At 41.1% G+C, this 22555-nt stretch overlaps 1 protein-coding gene across 1 annotated transcript in view; it reads right to left on the minus strand.

Annotated features, from left to right (window-relative positions):
• Nucleotides 1-22555, minus strand: part of suclg2 (succinate-CoA ligase GDP-forming subunit beta) — a 184869-nt gene that overhangs the window by 85953 nt on the left and 76361 nt on the right. Inside the window, exons 3-7 of the mRNA XM_036559221.1 lie at nt 17341-17440; nt 16590-16680; nt 13341-13493; nt 11715-11804; nt 7122-7218 (exon numbers count right to left, since the gene is read on the minus strand). Of these exons, the coding sequence (XP_036415114.1) occupies nt 7122-7218; nt 11715-11804; nt 13341-13493; nt 16590-16680; nt 17341-17440 (531 nt within the window). The remainder of the gene's footprint in view (nt 1-7121; nt 7219-11714; nt 11805-13340; nt 13494-16589; nt 16681-17340; nt 17441-22555) is intronic.

The following is a 22555-nucleotide window of genomic DNA, read 5'->3' on the forward strand; positions in this document are numbered from 1 at the left end:
ACATTTGAACAGTGAGCTACCTTCCCCTAGGCCAAAGCAGCTTTAAAACACAAAAGGGCATCGTCTCCCTTCCACCTTTCAGTGCAGTTTCAAGGGCTCTCCCGAATGGAAATAAAGGATAGAATATACGTGATTAACCTTGCAAAGCTTTATGAAACAATAACAATGCGTGAGCTTCACTCTTTAAAGCGACAGCTTTATACAGTGCTGTGCAGGTACATTTGCAAATTCACCAAAGTAACAACATCGGTCATTATTAACCAACACCTTTCTGTTTTTTTCATAAATTAGTTCTTGAGAAAGGTCCTAAGAAAAAGTCTACGTCAGATTCATGACGCGTTCGTAAACCGCAGAACTGTTCGCACCTTTGTGCTCTTGAGTGGGTCTAGATTCTGTTCTTACATAAGAACAAATGCCAAATAAGAAAACACTGGTGAATGTTAGAACATTCATGAAAACTGCGTAAGTGGACGAAATTTCGGTAACACTTTCTATGAATGTCATGTTTGTAAGCATCTATAAAAATTCATAACCTGTTATAATGCATACATAAGCCGGGCTATAAATATTTACAAAAATGCATTACACATTATAGCCATGCTTATTATGCATTTTGAATTGTTAACATAATACATTATAAGTACTGATCATAAAAAATTATAAGAGCTCATAAGTCGTATTTGTCCACTCTAAGTAAAGTGAAGCGTACTGTACTAAAGCCTCCTCCAGTGTTAAGAGTGAGGCTTCAAGTTGAAGTATTTACTGAAGGATTTACTGAAACACTAAAACATTCACAGTAAAACACATTACAGGCTTCAAATGTCAGAGTTTAAACTAGAGCTGCCATCAGTGTTTTACCCAATGTGGGAAAGGTAATGTACACCACCGTTAGCTTGGCACTAACTTAACACTGCATATCTAATAAAAGGCTAGCAGAAACTAACATTACTGTAGTGTAGTGTAGTGATGTTACAGAGTGAAGGGTTCTAGCGCTTGACTTTAGAACCAGTGAGGGAACAAATTACATTGACAACACTCTACTATCAAATATAACATGTTATTAACACTACTTATAATGCATTATGTTAACAATTCATAAATGTATAACAAACATGGCTATAAAGTGTAATTCAGTGTAATCCATTTTTAGAAATATTTATAACTATGTTCAAAATGCCTTATGAATGCATTATAACATGTTATGAATGTGTGTATAGATGCTTAAAAATGTGACATTCATAGAAAGTGCTACCGAAATTTCTTCTAAGGAACAGTTGGTGAATGAGGCCCAATGGTCTTGAGGTCAAACTGTACGCTATAAATAAGTTTTAAAGGTACAGTACATTCAGTTTCCAAGGAGAAAGGGGCATACATGCTTTAAAATGGTTTATTATAGAAAAATAAAAAGACTGGAGTCAAGACAAGATGTCTAGAGTTAATGTAACATAATGGAACTTTGGAAAAAAATATAGCTGATAAAAAAATAACTAAATAACCACAAATAACTGACGGTACCAAAGCTGCACCCTCTCAATCAGACCGTGTGTAGTTGATCAGCAAATACATGCCTGAGGTCTGAAGTTGCTTCTTTAGTTTTGCACTGGGGCTACGAGGCTGATGTAGCTAACAAGCAATGGAAGCTTAGCATCGTGTAAACTGCATATCGCACACATTTTCTAAGCCGCTTATCCTCCTGGCTTGCGGTGGTGCTGGAGCCTATCCCAGCGCTCACTGGGTGGAAGGCAGGTAACACCCTGGACAGGTTGCCAGTCCATCACAGGGCAGACACACAAACACCTAGGGCCAATTTAGCATCTCCAATTAGCCAATTGTACATCTCTGGACTGTGGGAGGAAACCAGAGCACCTGTCGCCTAGCATGTAGCCTGATCACACAATGCTACCAAGCTGGGAGAGTGAAGGCTAGCTTCCTCCAAGTCACAGGAAGCAGCATTGGAAACCACAACACGCTTGGAGGAGAACACTAATGGCCAGTTCTGTGACATCAGCTACCACATGTCCTGCACTCAGTGATTTTGGAAGAGGGAGGACCGTCCTACCCACCAAGAGAGAACAAGGTCAGTTACACTCTGTTGGACCCCTGGTTACAGAGGGCTGTGACATCGCTGTGGATCAAACTTGCAGTCTTAGAGACTATGAGACTTACGTGGTTCCTCAATCTGTATGAGATACGCACTAAAATTCACAAAAGCATAAAAAACTTCAGTTAATATTGATTTTTACAGACAGCAGTTTATCATACAGTGTTAGAAACAACAAAATCAAGCTGATTCAAAATTACTTAACAAAACACTGAGTGCGTTTACATGTGCTTAATAATCTGATCATAATCTGATTTCTGCAGTTATCTGATTATTCAAATGGTCATGTAAACAATTTACTCCAATCTAGAAATCTGACTGAGAAATCCGATTAAAAAGAACTGGATTTTAGTTTAGTAAGCAGATTTCTCAGTGCAGGTAAACTCTTACTCTGATTTCTTTCGTTTTTCTCAGTCTGCACATGGGAGAAAACAGACTGGAAATAAGCGAGCAGTGTTGCCACGAGATGCAGCAAAACACTTTTGGAGCAAATGAGGGATTTAAATATTCTTTATCTTCTAGATAGATGTATGTTCATATTTTCAGGTAAAGTGGAGCAAAATTTTTAAAAAAAAAAAAGCCGCAGCATGAAGTTTAAGCTTCACAATACATTTACATCACGTCCTCTGTGAGTTTGTGGCTGGTTGCAGAAAGCAGAAACCTGATTGCTGCCTGACCCATGTAGACCCAGAGTTTAACCATCATCTGATAACTCAACTGCATGTAAATGTGTTGACCGGATTACTGACCAAATCAGATTTTCTGCCGTTATGGAATTTTTAAGTGCATGACACTTCTTAGCTACATTAGCCTTGTAGCTTCACTATAAAATTATTGAACTTCAGACACCAAACATGTCTTGGCTGATCAACTGCATGCGAGATAAGCGGAAAACTGCGCAAATTTGAACGATCTCTTCAAGCCCGACCGAGTGGGCCGCCTCCTTTTTTCCACCCTCTGTAGAATCCTATGATCGATCTTCTCCCTCTATATCACAGTCCTTTCCCTGGAGATGCCATCATCCACAGACTCGTACACGTTTCTGCTCCAGCCGTTATATGTGTGATATAATGGCTGCTACAGAGCTCAATACAATCATTTAGGCAGCAGCCAGAGAGGCTGAACATTCATCACTGCGCTCTCAGTGCAGCGTCTCTGAGCTCATCCAGCACAGCGAGAGGAGGTGATGAATCGGAGGGAGGAGAGGAGGACTCTAATCAGACTCGTCTGTAGACTTCCAACTCTATCCCTCCATTTCACTTCTCTCTCTCTCTCTCTCTCTCTCACACACACACACTGTATCACTCTCCATCTTCTCCCTCACTCCTTCCCTCTGTCTCTTTCTCAACCCTCTCCATTTTTCCTTTCCTCCCTCTCTTACCCCTTCCATCTTTTCCCTCCCTCTCTCTCTCTTTCTGTAACTCTGTCTCTCTCTCAACCCCCTCCAATTTTCCCTTCTTCCCTCTCTTCCTCTAACTTTCTATCTCACCCCTTTTCCTCCCTCTCTCTCCATTTTTCCCTCCCTCTCTCTCACCCCTCCATTCATTTTTCCCTCCCTCTCTCTCACCCCCACTATTACCCCCTCTCTTTCTCTCTCTCCATTTTTCCCTCCCTCTCTCACCCCTCCATTCATTTTTTCCCTCCCTCTCTCTCACTCTCTATCTTCTCCCTCACTCTTTCCCTCTCTCTCACCCCTTTCACCTTTTCCCTCTCTCTTCCTCTAACTCTCTCTCTCACCCCTTTCATCTTTTCCTCTCTCTCACCCCCTCTATTTCTGCCTCTCTCTCTCTTTCTCTCTCTCTATCTTCTCCCTCACTCTTTCCCTCTCTCTCACCCCTTTCACCTTTTCCCTCCCTCTTCCTCTAACTTTCTTTCACCTTCCATGTTTTCCTCTCTCACTCATTTCTATCTTTCTCTCTCCATGTACCTTTTCTATCTCTCTCCTCAGCTTTTTGTCCACTTCTCTCTCTCTCTCTCTCTACACACTCACTTTCTCCCTCTCCCTCGCCATCTCTCCCCATCTTTTCTTTTCCGCTCCCTCTCTCTCTCTGTGTCTCCTTCTCTCCCTCCTTACCTCACCACTCTCTCTCTCTCTCTCCTGCCATCTCCCCTTCTCCATCTCTCTCTCGGGTTGCTGTGCACAGCCCCAGTCGTCCACTTATTTGTAGTGGTGTCCAGTGTCTCATTCAGACTCAGCCCCACTGGACAGAGGGTGCGCTGGACACGTGTGTATGAGGGGAAAAAAGGCAAGACTCTCACTCTCAGCTTTACACTGTACACAGCCATGAAGATACACGCGGTCCGCTACTGCAGTATTATTTAACAACAGTACCGACACACAGAGAGAGAGAGAGAGAGAAGGTGTGAAAGAGAGAAGAAAGAAAGGTGAGGAATAAGAAAGAGTGAAAGAGAGAGAGGAGAAAGGGAAGGAGAGAGATCAGGAGAGAGAAGAGTACGAAGAGATACAGAGAGAAAAGGTGTGAAAGAGAAGAAAGGTGAGTGATAAGAAAGAGAGAGGGAGAAAGAGAGAAAGGGACAGAGAGAGAGGAGAGAAAGGGAAGGAGAGAGACAGGGAGAGAGAAGAGATGCAGAGAAAGGGTGTGAAAGAGAGAAGAAAGAAAGGTGAATAATGAGAAAGAGAGAGGGGAAGAGAGAAAGGGACAGAGAGAGATAAGGAGAGAGAGGAGTAAGAAGAGATACTGAGAGAAAAGGTGTGAAAGAGAGAAGAAAGTAAGAAAGGAGGAGAGGAATAAGAAAAAGTGAGAAATAGAGAGATGAGAAGACAGACAGGTTTTAATGGAATGCAGGCCGACAGGAGACGCGTGAGGAGCGGACGAGTCTGAACAAACGCGCTCAGTCTGACTATACACAGAGAAAACACTTCATTAGGAATTTCTCAAAACTCAATGAAAAGACAGAGAGAGAGAGAGAGAGAGAGAGAGATAGAGAGAGAGAGAGAGAGAGAGAGAGATAATAAACACATCCTCTTTCTTTGTCATCTCCTGACACTACAGAACACTAACGATGTCGTCTCTGAACAATCCATCAAACGACAGAGGAGGAAACGTGAGCGCACGTCCGGCACAGACAGACGTTTAATTTAAACACCGTGATGTCACTGTGAGAACAGATACAGCACTGAGAGCTGATCACAAACCAACAAACAAACAAACAAACAAACAAACAAACCAACAAACCAGACAACAGAGACATTATTCACTATGTGAAGAGGGGGAGAGTGATAAAAAAAAAGAAAATATAGACAGAGAGGAAGAGAGAAAGAAAAGGGATATAAAAAATAAGAGAGAAAGAGGAAGAAGATATAAAGAGAGAAAATAAGAGAGTATGAAGATAAAAGAAGAGAGAGAGAGAGAGAGTGTGGGAGAGAGAGATGAGAGAAATAAGAGGAGCACATATGAATAGAGAAAAGGACAGAGAGAGACAGATGCAGAGAGAGAAAGAGAGAGAGATATAAATGAGAAGAGGAAGAAAAGAAAGATAATCAGAGAAAAAGAGTGAAGGAGAGAAAAACAACAGACATGAGGAGAGAGAGACAAAAAGAAGTAAAGAGAGAAGGAAAGGTGTACAAAGTGAAGAACTGTGAAGTACAAGGTAAATGAGGAAAGAAGAGAGAGAAGAGATGAGAAAGATCAATAGAGGAGAGAGAGGGGGAGACAGAGAGAAGAGAAGAGAAGAGAAGAGAAACAGAAAAGATTAAGAGAAGAGAACAAAGAGAAAGAGAACAGATTAAGAGAAGCATAGAAACAAGAGAAGAAAAGAGAAAAAGAGTACATGAGAAACAAAAGATGAGAAGAGAGGAAAAACAGATTAGGCAAGAAACGTGAGGAGAGGACCAGAAATGGAAGAAGAGAAGAGAAGAGAAGAGAAGAGAAGAGAAGAGACAAGATGAGAAGAGAAGAAAAGAGAAGAGAAGAGACAGAACAGAAGAGAACAGAACAGAACGGAATGGAAGAGAACAGAACAGAAAAGAAGAAAGCAGAAGAGAGGAGAAGAGAAGAAAGTAGAAGAAAAGAGAGGAGAAGAGAAGAAAGTAGAAAAGAAGAGAAGAAAGTAGAAGAGAAGAGCAGAGCAGAGAAGAGCAGAGAAGAGCAGAGCAGAGCAGAGCAGAGAAGAGCAGAGAAGAGAAGAGCAGAGAAGAGCAGAGCAGAGCAGAGCAGAGCAGAGCAGAGAAGAGAAGAGCAGAGAAGAGAAGAGAAGAAAGTAGAAGCAAAGAGTGTTAGTCCCCCTTCATCCTTTTTATTATTGATCAGGACCACCACAGGACCACCACAGGACCACCACAGAGTAGGTAGATCATTCTCAGCACTGCAGTAACACTGACGCGGTGGTGGCGTGTTAGAGTGTGTTGTGCTGGTGCGAGTGAATTAGACACAGCAGTGCTTCAGGAGTTTTTAAACACTGTGTCCACTCACTGTCCACTCTATTAGACACTCCTACCTTGTTGGTCCACCTTATACATGTAAAGTCAGAGACGATGGCTCATCTGCTGCTGCACAGTTTGTGTTGGTCCTTCTCTAGTCCTTCATCAGTGGTCACAGGACGCTGTTGGCTGGATATTTTTGGTTGGTGGACTATTCTCAGTCCAGCAGTGACACTCAGACTGCATGGCTATGTGCTTGATTTTATTCACCTCTTAGCAAAGGGTGTGTCTGAAACACGTGAACTGAACAATTAGGAGAGGCGTCCACATACTTTTGGCCACATAGTGCAGCTAACTGGTGAGAAAATTTGATTGAAAAAAATAAAAAAGGATATTGAGTAAGTCTTAATCGATTGAGCGGAGTCTCTGGACGTCCTGCTGATCTGGACAGTGAGAAAAGAGTGGAGCTACAGCTTTACTCTCACCAGAGCTGTTACACAACCTCTCAGCGAGCTTCTTCTCTCACACTTACAGTTCGACTTTTTATGCACAAACTCAGTGATGAGTATATACCGTGACTTTCCCACAAACCCAGAGGAGCTCCTGAGAGACAGCTGCGGCGGTGTGGAAGCGTCTCACCTTGTCCTTGGGGAGTCTCTCCGAGTGGATTGACTTCCACTTGAGTGGCGTCGACTTTCAGGAACAGATCATAGAGCTTCTTAATCTGATCTGCAGCCTGGGACACATCCACAGAGAGAGGAGTAATTACCCCACAGCAATCAAACTCACCAGCCTGTCAGCGTCCATCATCACAACCACACACACACACACACACACACACACACACTCCCACCATCACCATTACCTTCTCATCACGCACACAGGCACCCTCACACGCATACAGAAACAGCAGCACTGTGAGGGCTGAACAATTACGGCATTTTTAGAGGGAGAAATCAGTTTCCAGCCTTAACTGACCGTCAGTACAGTTTAAGGTGAGCCACTGCACTGTTCAGTAAAGGTGAAATAACCAGCAGCCTTTTTAAACACCTGTAAACCACGAAGGACAGAGTTATGAAGCACAATAAAAGGATTGTCTAAGGTTAAGAATAAACACTGTATCATTTATTAACTTTGAAGGGTTTATAAAGTTTTAAACTACTGCTGCTACTACTACTATTACTATCACTACTAGAATTATTATTATTATTATTATTATTGTGCTTTTTCTACTGTATTATTAAATAAAAGTAGAACAGTAGTATAGTTATTATATAGTTATGTAATACAATATTATACACACAGCTGCTTTGTGAAGCGTTCTTTAGTAAAGAAAATGGTTCCATATAGAACCATGAACACTCGAAGAACCCTTTGCATGATTAAACTGTTCTTTGCATTGTGAAAGCGTTCTTCAGACTGATGAAGAATGCATTATATATGGTTCTACTTGGAACCTTTTTGAAAAGGGTTCTATGTAGCACCGAAAAAAGGTTCTTCTACTGTTACGGTGTCAAGGCTGTAACAGAAGAATCCTTTTAGTGCTATATGGAAGCTTTTGAAAAGAACCATATACAAGACCTTCTCTATTAATCTGAAGAACTCTTCACAAGGCAAAGAACCCTTTAATCATGCAAAGGGTTCTTTAAGTGTTCATGGTTCTATATGGAACCATTCTCTTTACTAAGGTACCCTTGAAAAACCATCTGTATACCAATGTACATATATTATTGTATTATATAACTATGCAATAACTATACCACTTAATAATACAACATAAAAAGCACTATAATAATAATAATAATAATAATAATAATAATAATAATAATAATAAGAAGAAGAAGAAGAAGAAGAAGGAGAAGAAGAAGGAAATATTAACAATACAATATTGATAATGAATAAATACAATAATTCATCATAAAAATTACTACTTTATTACCATATATTTAATTATATAGCATAATAATAGAAATATATTTTTAAATATATTTTAAAACTTACAATAATCTGATACTTTTGTATTAAAACATATTATTGTAGTAGTGTTGTAGTATTATTGCATATTACATAATAGAACCATATACAAAATGTGATATAACAACTATATAATAGTGTTAATAACTATAAAACAATAATAATAAAATGAATCAATTTTAATAATACTTTTAGGACAATCAATAAACCTAATATTCTAATCGAATCAAAACAGAAATGTGGTTAAACAGCATTTAAAGATCTTAGTGTTTTTCCACCAGGCAGTATAACACAGCATGGCGCCTTTACAAAGCTGAACCTGGAACTCTTCACAGCCAGCGTCCACTTTTTGTTGTGTAACAGAAGCATGAAAGAAGACGGACTTCTCTGAAGGTTGTGTGATGGTCACAGGATTTCTCATATGAGGCTTATTGTTATTATTATAATGATGATGATGATGATGAAGATGAAGACAGCGTTAGTGTCTACTGTTAACAGTAAACCCAATAAATCAGTATCAACAGTGCAGACGTTTCTGATTTACCTTTTACTCTGCTTTTGGTTTCACGTGAGAGTCAGTGATTCAGCCTGGTTCACTAGAGCTTTTAAGAAATGGCCGTCGTTTGACTGGACTCGATCTGTAAGCGTGCTGCCCTGCACTGCCCAGTGGAAAAGCACCAATTACACATTTTACGGCAGACACAGGTCCAAGATGAGCACTGTAGTGTAGAGACCATGAAGAAGTGACTGAGCTCCATCAGAGTGAAGCTTGCTTGGAGAAGAGTTTGAGTGGGAGAGGATGGTGGACCGGTCACTGTAATACAGCGTGTTCTCGAGAGGTCATCCTAACAAATCCCATTATCTAAAGCCTTGTGGAGATAAAATGACATTTCTCAGTGTTCCTGCAGTTAAGAACGCAGGGTGACTAAACACGGCAGTGCAGCTCACACTCACTCACACACACACTCACACACACACAAACACACACACACTCACTCACACACTCACTCACACACACACACACACACACACACACACACACACACACACACTCACTCACTCACACACAAACATACACACACACTGACTCACACACAAACACACTCTCTCACACACATACACACACACACACAGACACACACTCACACACTCACTGACTCACACACAAACACATTCACACACACACACACACACACACTCACACACACACACACACACACACACACACACACACTTACACACACACACACAGACACACACACAAACACACTCACACACACACAAACACAGACACACACAGACACACACACACACACAGACACACACACACACACACACACAAACACACTCACACACTCACACACACACACTCACAAACACACTCACACACACACACTCACAAACACACTCACACACTCACACACAAACACATTCACACACACTCACACACACACACACATACTCACACACAAACACATTCACACACTCACACACACACACACTCACACGCACACACACACTCACACACACACTCACACACAAACACATTCACACACACTCACACACACACACAAACACATTCACACACACTCACACACACAAACACACTCACACACTCACACTCACACACAAACACATTCACACACACTCACACACACTCACACACACACTCACACACACACTCACACACAAACACATTCACACACACTCACACACACACACTCACACACACTCACACACACACACACACTCTCACACACACTCTCACACACACACTCTCACACACACTCACACACACACTCACACTGCCCTCGTTTAGTCATCTTACAGCACTTCAAAGTTATTGAAGTTATTTAAACCATATTCCGCCTCCAAAAGCATCCTAATTACAGCTGAGCTGAATAGACGTTTGCAAATGAGCTTTATTAAAAGGACGACTTTAGCAGAAACAAAATGACAAGCCGCACACTTGATTAATAATTTCTCTCTCCTCGGGCTGCTGAAATCGATGCCTGATCGCACAGCCGTACAGACACACGCTGAGCATCCAGAGCTAAAGCCTCGTGTTCACATCCCTTAAAAAACGCCTTCATTAAGTCAATTTATACATTTCCTGTATTTCAGCATTCAAATGAGTCTGAGTCCGGCACGCTAGTCTGAATTAGCCTTAATACAATGCCACTCGACAATGAACCAAGAATGAAGAGAAGGAAAAGGAGGAAGGAGGGGGAGGAGGAGGAGGAGGAGGGGAATGAGACAGGAAAAAAAGAAGACGACAGAAGAAAAAAAAAAAATGAAGAGAAGAGGAAAAATTAAGGCAAAGCAGCAACAGAAGAAGAAGAAGAATAAGAACAAGAACAAGAAGAGCAAGAAGAAGAAGAAGAAGAACAAGAACATCAATGAAAGACAAAGAAGAACAAGAATGAAGGACAAAGAAGAAGAAGATCATCGATGAAGGACAAAGAAGAAGAAGAAGCAGAAGAAGAAAAAGAAGAAGCAGAAGAAGAAGAAGAAAAACAACAACAAAAAGATCAATGAAAGACAAAGAAGATGATGAGGAAGAACAAGAAAAAGAAGCAGAAGAAGAACAACAATAACAACAAGAAGAGCAAAAAGAAAAAGAAGAAAAAGAAAAAGAAGAAGAATAAGAACAACAACAACAAGAGCAAGAAGAAAAAGAAGAAGAAGAAGAAGAAGAAGAAGAAAACAAAGAACAAGAACAACAAGAAGAATAAGATCAATGAAAGACAAAGAAGAAAGATGAAAAAGAAAGCTAAGAGGAAGATGAAAACACCGAGGACAAAGATGAAAAGAGGAGATGAAGGAGATGAAGATAACAAAGAAGCGCATTTAATGCAGAAAGGTTCAACAGAAAAGAGCCCAGAAGTGCTTGGATTAAAATCTCATTATATTATTGTATATTAAAAATTAGATCCTTTCTTTCTTTCTCTTCTAAAGTTATGAAGGTGGGGGTTTTGTTACGACTATGACATACTGACCAAATCATCTCCTGACCTAGACGCCTGCCAAAACTGGAATAAGCCACACCTCTAAATGTTTTCGTGGCTAAAGGTGACATAACATTAAAAACACACAGCATTTAGTCAATGGGATCAGCAGAACAACCGGATCTGTGGAACGTGAGTGGAGAGCAGGGAGTCTGTCTCCAGTGAGTCCATCTATTCTTAAGAACAGTGAGCTTTTCCGTATTTGGTGTCAAGAGTGGGACTATGTGCTGCTTCAAGTTCTGGCCATTACCTGCCTCTCCAGTGGCCCTTTGAAGCCCAAATTAGCCGCCATACGCAGCGCTTGGTCATCTCGAACACCTTCGAAAATATCGATGGCCTCCTGTGGAGAGAGAGAGAGAGAGAGAGAGAGAGAGAGAGAGAAAGAACCACCATCAGCGCTAATTTGACACAAAGTGGATGTTCGTATTAAAATGGCGAGATTGCAATTATGCAGTGGCAAGCTGCCAACCAGAGAGAGAGCGAGAGAGCGAGAGAGCGAGAGCGAGAGCGAGAGAGAGAGAGAGAGAGAGCGAGAGCGAGAGAGAGAGAGAGAGAGAGAGAGAGAGAGAGAGAGAGGGGAGGCCAAGGGTCTCATACAATAGCTTTCTAATTACAGAGTGGCTCTCTGACTGAGCACCTTTGGATTGGAACTGCAAACATTTGACACGACAGACATTATGCACGTCAGAGGTGACCACAAAGAACATTCCTGGTCTAGTGCTGAACCTCATTCAGATCAGGTGCTTACATATAATATGTAATCCAAAATGTATTGTTATTTTCAGTAATGTGCGAATGTCAGAGACCACCTTTAACTATTTAAATTGGAGTCAAACACTGAAACAATGGAAGCTACACATCACACCCAGAGGAGCTTTTATGACATCCCATTCTAAATCCATAGGCATTAATATGGAGTTGGTCCCCTTTTTTGCAGCTTCCACTCTTCTGAGAAGCTTGACCATTCATCCAGAAGAGCGTTTGTGAGGTCAGACACTGATGTTTGACAAAAGGGCCTGGCTTGACGTTTTCGTTCTAGCTCTTCCCAACGGTGTTCAGTGGGGTTGAGGTCAGCACTCTGAGCAGGCCAGTCAAGTTCTTCCACATCAAACTCACCCAGTCAGGCCTTTATAGACTTTGCTTTGTGCACTGGGGCTCAGTCATGCTGGAACAGGAAAGGGTCTTCCCCAAACTGTTCCCATAAAGTTGGAAGCATAGAACTGCCCAAAATGTCTTCTGGATTTCCCTTCACTGGAACTAAGAGCTCTAGGCCAACCCCTGAAAAACAACCCCATAGCATCATCCCTCCTCCACCAAACTTTACAGCTGGGACAATGCAGTCGGGCAGGTAACGTTCTCCTGGCTTTCACCGAACCCAGACTCGTCCATCAGACTGACAGATAGAGAAACATGATTAGTCACTTCACCAAATATGTTTCCACTGCTCCAGAGCCCAGTGGCGGTGTGATTTACACCACTCCATCCGCTTGGTGATGTAAGGCTTGCATGCAGCTGCTCGGCCACAGAATCCCATGCCATTTGGTGACTTTTATGCTCTACGCTCCTCAGCACTCAGTGACCTGCTCTGTAACCTTTACACTTCGTGTCTGGGTTGCTGTGGTTCCTAATTGCTTCCACTTTTCAATAATACCACTCATGTTTAATCCTACATGGTTACAGCACCATGCTGGAATTCAGTGAGCTCTTTAGAACGACCCACTCTTTCACAGATGTGTGTAAAGGCAGACTGCATGGCTAGGTGCTTAATTCTATACACATGTGGCAATGGGACTGAATGAAACGCCTGAATTCAGTGATTGAGGTGTGTATATGTATACGAATGTGTATACATGCGCACAAGCAGACAGGCATGTACCTTAAAGATGAGCTCTGGTGTTCTGGCCGCCACTTCCTCAATGTCCATTCCCCCCTGTGGACTGCCCACCATGACAGGCCCGTTACATGCGCGGTCCATTAGGATTGCAAAGTACGTCTCCCTGTTGATGTCCAGAGCTTCGGCCACCATCACCTGCAACACAGACACACAAATACAAAGACAAAACACACAAACAGAGGAAAGTCGAGTTCATTGGTGCACATGAATCAATACCCAAGCTAGAAATCACATCACATTCAAAAGACTACAGCTCCTCTAAATGCCAGAGTGGACAGATTACAACATAAACATGTACACAGATCAATAAAACTCTGTTCATATTTACAGTTCACAATAAGACATATTGTGCTTTTGGAGGTTTTGGGGATGTATTTACAGGAAAGATTTGGGTGACTATTGACTTCTAGTGTTGGTTAGTAATGTTAGCCTAGAAGCTGCAAACATTCAGACAAAATTTAGACACCGAACATGTCTCGGCCGATTCACTACATCTGGGATAAGAGGAATCTTGTGCCAACTTTTGACATCAGCCTTCCTCTTTACACTGGATCAGGTCTATTAACCCACAGCTACCTCAGACTAGTGGCAGCTATGATAGCAGAACAAGTCACCCAGCAGGAAAAAGACAAAGTGAAGAGATAGCAAACACAGCTAGAGGTAAAAGGTATGGACTACAACAGGGGGAAGGAGAGAAAAAGAAAAAGAAAAAGAGAGAGAGAGAGGAGTGTGTCTGTATTGCAATCTGAATACAGCCATATTAGCGGATAAGCTCCTGGCGAGGTGACAGCTAGCTGTGCTTTCCTGTTCGCAGAAACGCAGAATGACAATGCAATTACAGCCTCTTAACGGCACTCGAATTCAAGCCTCCACCATGTTCAACTCCTGCTACGCTCACTCCATTCATTAAAAGTGATCCGCTGCCTCCGTCCTCCGACGCGGAAAAGAATTCCGAGAATTCCGCCACAGCACACATTTCTCTTTTCTTTCCCTTAAGAACGAAAGAAAATAGACAGTGTCGAATTCGTGAGCAGACTCATTATTCCCAAACACATGCGAGCTGGGGGTGGGAAAGTCTTTGAATAGCAAATGTGAAGGACCCTCAAAAGACGAATCTGAAATGAGTGGTGGAAAGAGCTGGGACTCAAACACGAGTTTGGAGGAAAACACAAGGCTGGCGTTCTCCGAAAGACTTCCGCACTCACGCCTGAGGAGGTTTTTCTCCTTTTTTTTCGCCTTTTCACTAACTCTCTCAGCCTTTCTGGAACTTTCAATCCCTATCTGTCTCTCTCATCTCTCTTTCTTTCTCCTTCCTTCTGTCTCCATCTCTCTCTGTCCCTCTCCCAGGACTGTTTTAATCTCCATGCGTTTCTACCAGTGCTAATAGTTAGATGTGTTAATTACAGCTTTTTGGGTCCAACTTTATGCAAAGTGTCTCTAATAACTGTGTAATTACAAATTAACAATGCATGTAACTACAGTGTAACTACTGGTGCTGTGTTGACTGTTACAGACAAATTGCAGGGGCCATATTACAGAAACATCTAAGGTCTGAAACCTTATCTTACCTGCTTAGTCACCATGACAACTTCAGTTAGAACTGGATTTAGCACAGAAGCTAGTGTGCACTAGCAAAAACGGTTGAAAAGATGGTTCTTCAAGGGTTCTTTAGTAAAGAAAATGGTTCCATATAGGACCATGAACACTCAAAGAACCCTTTGTATGAATGAGGGTTCTTTGCATCAAGAAAGGGTTCTTCGGATTGATGGAAAATATGCATGACTGTCCTATAGACGGTTCTATACAGAATCTTTTCGAAAATGGTTCTCTATAGCACCCAAAAGGGTTCTTCTATTATTAAAAGCGTGACACCATAAGAACAGAAGAACCCTTCTGGGTGCTATATAGAACCATTTTACTAAAGAAGCCTTGAAGAACCATCTTTTTTAAGAATGTACCAAAAAAGGGTTCCTTAGCTTGTTAGAATAGTAGAACACCTTTTGATGCTGTACAAAACCATTTTCAAAAAGGTTCTATAACGAACATTCTACATGAATCTGAAGAACGCTTTCACAACACAAAAAACCCTTTAATCACGCAAAGTGTTCTTTGAGTTCATGGTTCAGAACCATTTTCTTTACTAAAGAACCCTTGGAGAACCTCTTTTCAAGAGTGTACAGTCTTAGCAAAATGGGTTCTACATAATACTGGCTTTAAAAAGATGGTTCTTTAATTGTTCCTTTGTAAAGAACATGGTTCTATATAGACTCAAAGAACCTTTTGCATGATTAAAGGGTTCTTTGCATCATGAAAGAGTTCTTCAGATTGATGGAGAATGTGCGGTAGATATTTCTATACAGACTGCTTTGAAAAGGGTTCAATATGGCACCCAAAAGGGGTTCTTCTACTCTTATAAGCTTGACATCGTAACAATAGAAGAACCTTTTAGGTGCTACATAGAACCGTTTTTAGAAAGGTTCTATACAGGAACATCTACATCACATTCTCCATCAATCTGAAGAACCTTTCACAATGCAAAGAACTCTTTAATGATGCAAAGGGTTCTTTGGGTGTTCATGGATCTATATAGAACCAGTTTTTTTTACTAAAGAACTCTTGGAGAACCATTATTAAGAGTGTACAGAGAAATGCATGGATCATTTGACTCTTTTCTTAAATAACAGGCAGGGCAGAGGGGGAGTGGACAGGAAGTGAGGCCCACTGTAACAGCAAGTTAGAGGCAACGTTATACACACAGCAAGGAAATGAGGACTACTTAGCAGCTAAGGGGATCATTACCTGTGTGTGTGTGTCTGTGTGTGTGTGTGTGTGTTTCCTTTTCTGTGCTGCTGAGAGGAACAGATAGAAAAAGAAAAAGAAAGAAGAGTCAAAGAAAATGGGAATATGATGCGCAGGCTTGTTAGTGACAGGGAGAGTTGTGCATCTGCTGATATTGGCTGTTACTAGAAACACATGTTTTATGTATTGCACTGAACCCTGGCACCACACACTCCCCACAGAACACTGTTTTCCTCTATTTCAGAAGGAGGACAACAAACGGTGCTGGATCACAACGAGCGAGTCTCATTTACTGAAGAGAGCATCGTTCAGAAGAGAGAGTGAGCGTCATTAATGCAGCAGAGCGGCAGATGATCAGCAGCCTGAAGCTCAGTAAAAGGATGAAGGTGACGGAGGTGAAATGTAGAGGTTTCTTCTGAGGGAAAAACTCACCGTTTTCACTTTCACTCCGTCTTTAGGCGTCTGCTTGGTGGTCAGGTTGTAGCCGAGCATCTTACCGGCCAACTCGCCCACCGCTGCAGGACTGCAACACAACACAAACGGGTCATTAATGTGAGGAAGAACGCCTTCTAATACAGCCTCTTAATACAGACGTCTGGAATCTGTTCTCAAACATATAAAAGCAACTTTGTTGGGAATAAAATATGTTATAAATATTATTCTAATGTGATGCTTCACATTTCAAAACTGCAATATTTTTTTCTTTCTTATTTATTTCTTATTTAATATCTTAACGTTCCCAAAAAAGCTGAATTGATATTAAACAAAATATTTAAAAGGATGTTTCAGTGTCTTGGTTAAAATATTTTAATGTACTGTGATTCTAGATTAGATTAGATTAGGACAGTGATTAATATAATAAGTGGTTCTAAACTTTTGAATGCTACCATTAAATAATATTAATAATAATAATAATAATAATAATAATAATAGAAAAAGAAGAATGAGAGAATTAAAGAGAAAGAGAGAGAGAGAAAGAGAGAGAGAGAGAGAAATCAGATAAAGAGAGTGATATAGAGACTGAGATAAAAAAGAAGAAAGAGAGAATAAGGGAGAGGGACAGAGAGGAAATAAGAAAGAAAAAGGGAATGAGAGAGAGAGACAGACACAGAGAGAATGAGAGAGAATGAGAGAGAGAGAGAATGAGAGTAGTAAGGGAAGAATGGGTGACTGATGTACTCACTCTGTGGTTAAGTGCACTCCTCCTTTAAGGCCACTGTCAAATACTCCTTTACCCCGACCCCCTGCCAGAATCTGAGCCTTCAGCACGATCTCCTTAGCATCTGAGAGAGAGAGAGAGAGAGAGAGACAGAGAGAGAGAGAGAGACAGAGAGACAGACAGTCATATATCACTCCACCAAACTGTCCAGAGACCTCTCCTCAGCAGTGGGTCAAACAAAGTTTATTACAGCGAATAAAATACAGCTGCACATCCCATTCACTCAGCACATAATGCATATTTCACCCATTAATAGTCTGAACCATTCACTGAATCACAGAAAGAGAGAAGAAAATGAAAAGCAAAGAAAGAAAAAAGAAAAAAAAAATGGATGTATGGATGGATGGATGGATGGATGGATGAGCACATGGTCTGGAACACAGACACTGAACAGTAACTTTATCTTCCCAAAGAGAATCACAGCACAGAGCTCTAACGAGAGAGAGGAGCAGAGCAGAACTCTGCCAAACAACTGTGTCAAACATACAGTATGCTAATAACTATATACAGGTTAGACAGTAAAAACTATATGTAATACTACTACTACTACTACTACTATTACTACTACTACTACTAATAATAATAATAATAATAACAAACCTATTTCCAAAAAAGTTGGGATGCTGTGCAAATAGTAAATAAAAACAGGAAAAAAAAAACATTTAAACCCCATATTTCACTGAAAACGAGAATATATCACATCTTGAAACTAAGAAATTATATTGCTTTTTGGAAAAAAAAAGCTTATTTTGAATTTGATACTACCAAAAAATGTCATTAAACATCCATGATTTTCTAAAAGAATTTAAAATTTTGATTCATCAGACCACAGGACACTTTCCACTTCACCTCAATCCATCTTAAATGAGCTCGGGCCCAGAGAAGGCAGCAGCGTTTCTGAATCCTGTTTATATATAGTTTCTTCTTTGAACTGTAGAGTTTTAATTAGTATTTGTGGACGCAGTGATGAATTGTGTTCACAGACAATGGATTTCAGAAGTGTTTCTGAGCCCATGTGATTTCCACTGCAGAATCAAGTCTGTTTTTCATGCAGTGCTGCCTGAAAGCCTGAAGATCACGGCCGGCTGGTACTGGTTTTTGGCTTTGTCCCTTACATACAGAGATTTCTCCAGATTCTCTGAAGCTTTTCATGATATTATGACCCATAGATGATGAAAAGCAAAAGTTCTTTGCTATTTTACGGTGAGAATCATTATTTGCCTGTAAGGTCTTTCACAGAGTGGTGAACCCTTCCCCATCTTTACTTCTGAAAGACTCAGCCTCTCTGAGATGTTCCATCAGATGTTTGTTTTTTAGCATTACACAACTTTACCGTTTGTTGCCCCATCATTTGATATGTTGTCTTTGTACGATTTTTGATGAAATATAGGGTTTATATTATTTGCGCATCATTGCATTTCGTTTTTAATTTACATTTTGCACAGTGTCCCAACTTTTTTGGAAATTGGACTATAATAATAATAATAATAATAGTAATAATAATAATAATAATAAATAATAATATATGCAATAAGAAAAAGATTAAGCTACTAAATTTTATTTTTTTATTTAACCATATCGTGTATTCATCATCCTCATAATAATAGTCTCTTTGGCAATTTAACATTAGTTATAATTATATCAAAATAACTGAATTGATTCACTGTAAACTCTGAGACTGAATGATGAACTGAATCACTTTCTAAAGTATATGAATCAAACTGAATCACTGTGGGATCTGATCAAATATGCGCTGAATCACTTACTAGAATCAAGAATCATAAATGATTCTGAGGTCAGAGATCTACAGATTCACAGGGGTCAGAGGGTTTTTAAAGGTCTAAGAAAGCTATTTTTTATTGAGCAAATGCAAAGCCAGGCTTCAGGCTCTAAAGAGGGCAGAGGCATCAGCATTCGGCTCGTGCTCACGCTCAGTGTCAGGCCAAAGTCTGGGGAAGCTAATGATCCCTCCAGCCACATACAACCACACCCCTTTCAGACTGGCATCTCTCTAAAGCCCACTCCAGGAAGCCCACTGCAGCAGCTTCCACAGACAGCCTGAGTGAAGGGCGAGTGGGAACATGAGGCAACGGGGGGCTCCATCACCTCATCTGGGAGCGATACAAACGTGGAAAACACTGCTTTGGCTTTGTCTGGATCAGAGATCTGCTGCACCGCCGAGAGAGAAAAGAACATCGAGGCCCCTCACTGCATCACCCCATCACACACCCCCCGAAAACACTCAGCACGATCGAACAGACACTCCTAACAGAGACCAGCCAGATAGAGCTGAGAGAGAGAGAGAGAGAGAGAGAGAGAGAGAGAGAGAGAGAGAGAGAGAGAGAGAGAGAGACTGAGAGGGAGAGAGAGAGAGAGAGAGAGAGAGAGAGAGAGAGAGAAAGAGAGAGAAGAGAGAGAAGAAAGAAATAAAGAAATAAAAAAGAAATAAAGAAATAAAGAAAGAAAGAAAGAAAGAAAGAAAGAAAGATGGAAGGGGAAAAGAAAAAGAAAAGAAAGGGACACAATGAAAGAAAGAAAGAAAAAGAAAGAAAGAAAGAAAGATGGATGGGTGAGGGAAGGAAGGAAAGAAGGACGGAAGGAAAGAAGGAAAGAAGGAAGGAAGGGAAGTAGGAGGAAGAAAGGAATAAAGCAAGGGGAGTAGGAGAAAGAAAGAAAAAGAAAGAAAGATGGATGGGTGAGGGAAGGAAGGAAAGAAGGACGGAAGGAAAGAAGGAAAGAAGGAAGGAAGGAAAGTAGGAGGAAGAAAGGAATAAAGCAAGGGGAGAAGGAGAAAGAAAGAAAGAAAGAAAGAAAGAAAGAAAGAAATGATGGGTGAGGAAAGGAAGGACATAGGAGGAAGAAAAATGAAGGATAGGAAGTAGAAAGAAAGAAAGAAAGAAAGAAAAAAATGATGGGTGAGGGAAGGAAGGAAGTAGGAGGAAGAAAGGAATGCAGGATAGGAAGTAGGAAAAAGAAAGACAGAAAGATAAAGAAAAAGAAAGAAAGAACGAAAGAAAGAAAGAAAGAAAGGGGAAACGGAAGGAAAAGAAAAGAAATAAAGAGAAAAAGAAGAGCAGTTGAAAGAGACATAGAGAAACAAAGAAGAAAGGAATGGAGGAATAAAGGAAGGAAGGAATGCAAAACGAAGAGCAGACAGAAGAGAGAAGAGAATGAAAAAGGAGAGACAGACAGATAAAGAGTCCAGTCGTCTTGGCGTCATCGTCAGTGTTGCCATAGCGACGTGGTTTGAACCCTGAGCTGAGGGAGACGGTGCTGAGGGGCAGAGGTGGCTCAGGGTTTGTCGTCTATTACAGACTCTATTCAGAGGCCACCTGTTTACGGCTGATTAAAACGGCCGAGAGACGCAGCTCAGCTCCTGAAAATCAGCTCAGATCCAGCCCAGCTCTCACTCACGTCTGCATCAGGAGCACTACAGCAGATCTCCACACGGCCTCCAGCGCATCCTCGCCAGAGAGAATTGATGGAAAAACATGGCAGAGGGTCCAGGAGCCCACTGAGAGGTCAGGAAAAAAAGAAAAAAAACTTCTTCTTCCTCTAGAAAAGAGTCATTAGCATTCTGTACCGTTCACTAACTCCTCTCTTCCTTTCTCCTCTCTCCTCCCCTCCTCTGGCTTTCTTAAGGACACAAAAGAGAAATTAACATGTTCCTACATCTCCACTCGCATCATAAGTAATTGGGGTAACACAGAAATCCCCGGGCAAGCAATTTCCAATTAATGAGCTCAAATTAATTTGAAGCTTATTTACTGATGGAGGCAGAGCGCTCGGCTGAGCTCACTTCCGCCCCACTGTCTCCTCTCTCTGCTGCTGCTGTCCCCACACGGCCCTGCAGGGACCACCACTAACATCTAATACAGCCACGGGGGCGGGAGTTAGATAGAAAGAGAGAAGAATGAAGAGAAAGAGAAGTGAAAAAAGAAAACTAAGAAAGAGAGCAAGAAAGAAAGGAAGAGAAAGAAAAAAAAAGAAAGAAAAATCTGAGAAAATGAGAGAAACGGATTAGAAAAAGAGAAGGGAAAGAGAGGAAGAGGAAATAACGGGAGAGGGAGAGGGAGAGAGAGAGAGAGAGAGAGAGAGAGAGAGAGAGGGGGAGAAAAATGAAGTGAGAGGGAAGACAGTGAGAAAGAAGAAGAGAAAGAAACGAGAGACAAAGAGAGAGAAAAATGTAGAGAAAAATAAGAGACAAAACTAACAAAGAGAGCCAGAAAGAGGGGGAGAGGAAGAGCAAGAAATGGATAAAAAGAAATCTGAGCAAGAGAAAATGAGAGAGAGAGAGAGAGAGAGAGGGAGAGAGAAGAAAAAGAGAAAAGGGAATATAAATAATGGAAGAGAGGGAGAAAGAGAACAAAAAATAAAAAGAGAAAACTAAGAAAGAGAGAAAGAAGGGGAGAGGGAGAGAAAGAAATGGATAAAGAGAAAACAGAGAAAGAGAAAATGGGGAAAAGGGGAAATAATCAGAGAGAGAACAAAAAATAAAAAGACAAAACTAAGAGAGAGAGAGAGAGAGAGAGAGAGAGAGAGAGAGTGAGAGAGAGAGTTAGATAGAAAGAGAGAAAAATGTGAAAAGAAAAAAATGAAGAGAAAGAGAAGTGAAAAAGAAAACTAAGAAAGAGAACAAGAAAGGAGGGAAAAGAAAGAGAAAGAAACAAAGAAAAAAAACTAAGAAAAATCTGAGAAAATGAGAGAAACAGATTAGAAAAGGAGAAGAGAAAGAGAGGAAGAGGAAATAACGGGAGAGAGAGAGAGAGAGAGAGAGAGAGCAAAAAAAGAAGAGAGAAAACTAAGAAAGAGAGAGAAGGGGGAGAAGTGACCCCCAAAGCTCTGAAGGACTGTGTGCAGGTTTCGGCTTCAGTTCCTCTCGTAACTCACATATTAGTTTCACAGTAGTTTGATTCCTTTACAAAACAACATCTCCAAGGAAGCATAAAGCACTGAACTTTTCCAAATTTCCAAAATATGCAACCATGAAACATTCTGAATGGTCAGTCATGCACAGCTGCCCAGTTCCAGCCACAGGAACCCAACCCTCCAACTCTCCTGACTGATGAGATGTAGCATTAAGGGCTACCAGCTAAGCCAGCTCAGGCCTGTTAGAGCTGGGAGGACAAAACCATGCAGAGTGGAGTGTCCTGGACCGGCGCTGGAGCCACTGCTCTCT

The sequence above is a fragment of the Colossoma macropomum genome, unplaced genomic scaffold (genome assembly GCF_904425465.1).
Source record: "Colossoma macropomum unplaced genomic scaffold, Colossoma_macropomum, whole genome shotgun sequence".
NCBI lineage: Eukaryota > Metazoa > Chordata > Actinopteri > Characiformes > Serrasalmidae > Colossoma > Colossoma macropomum.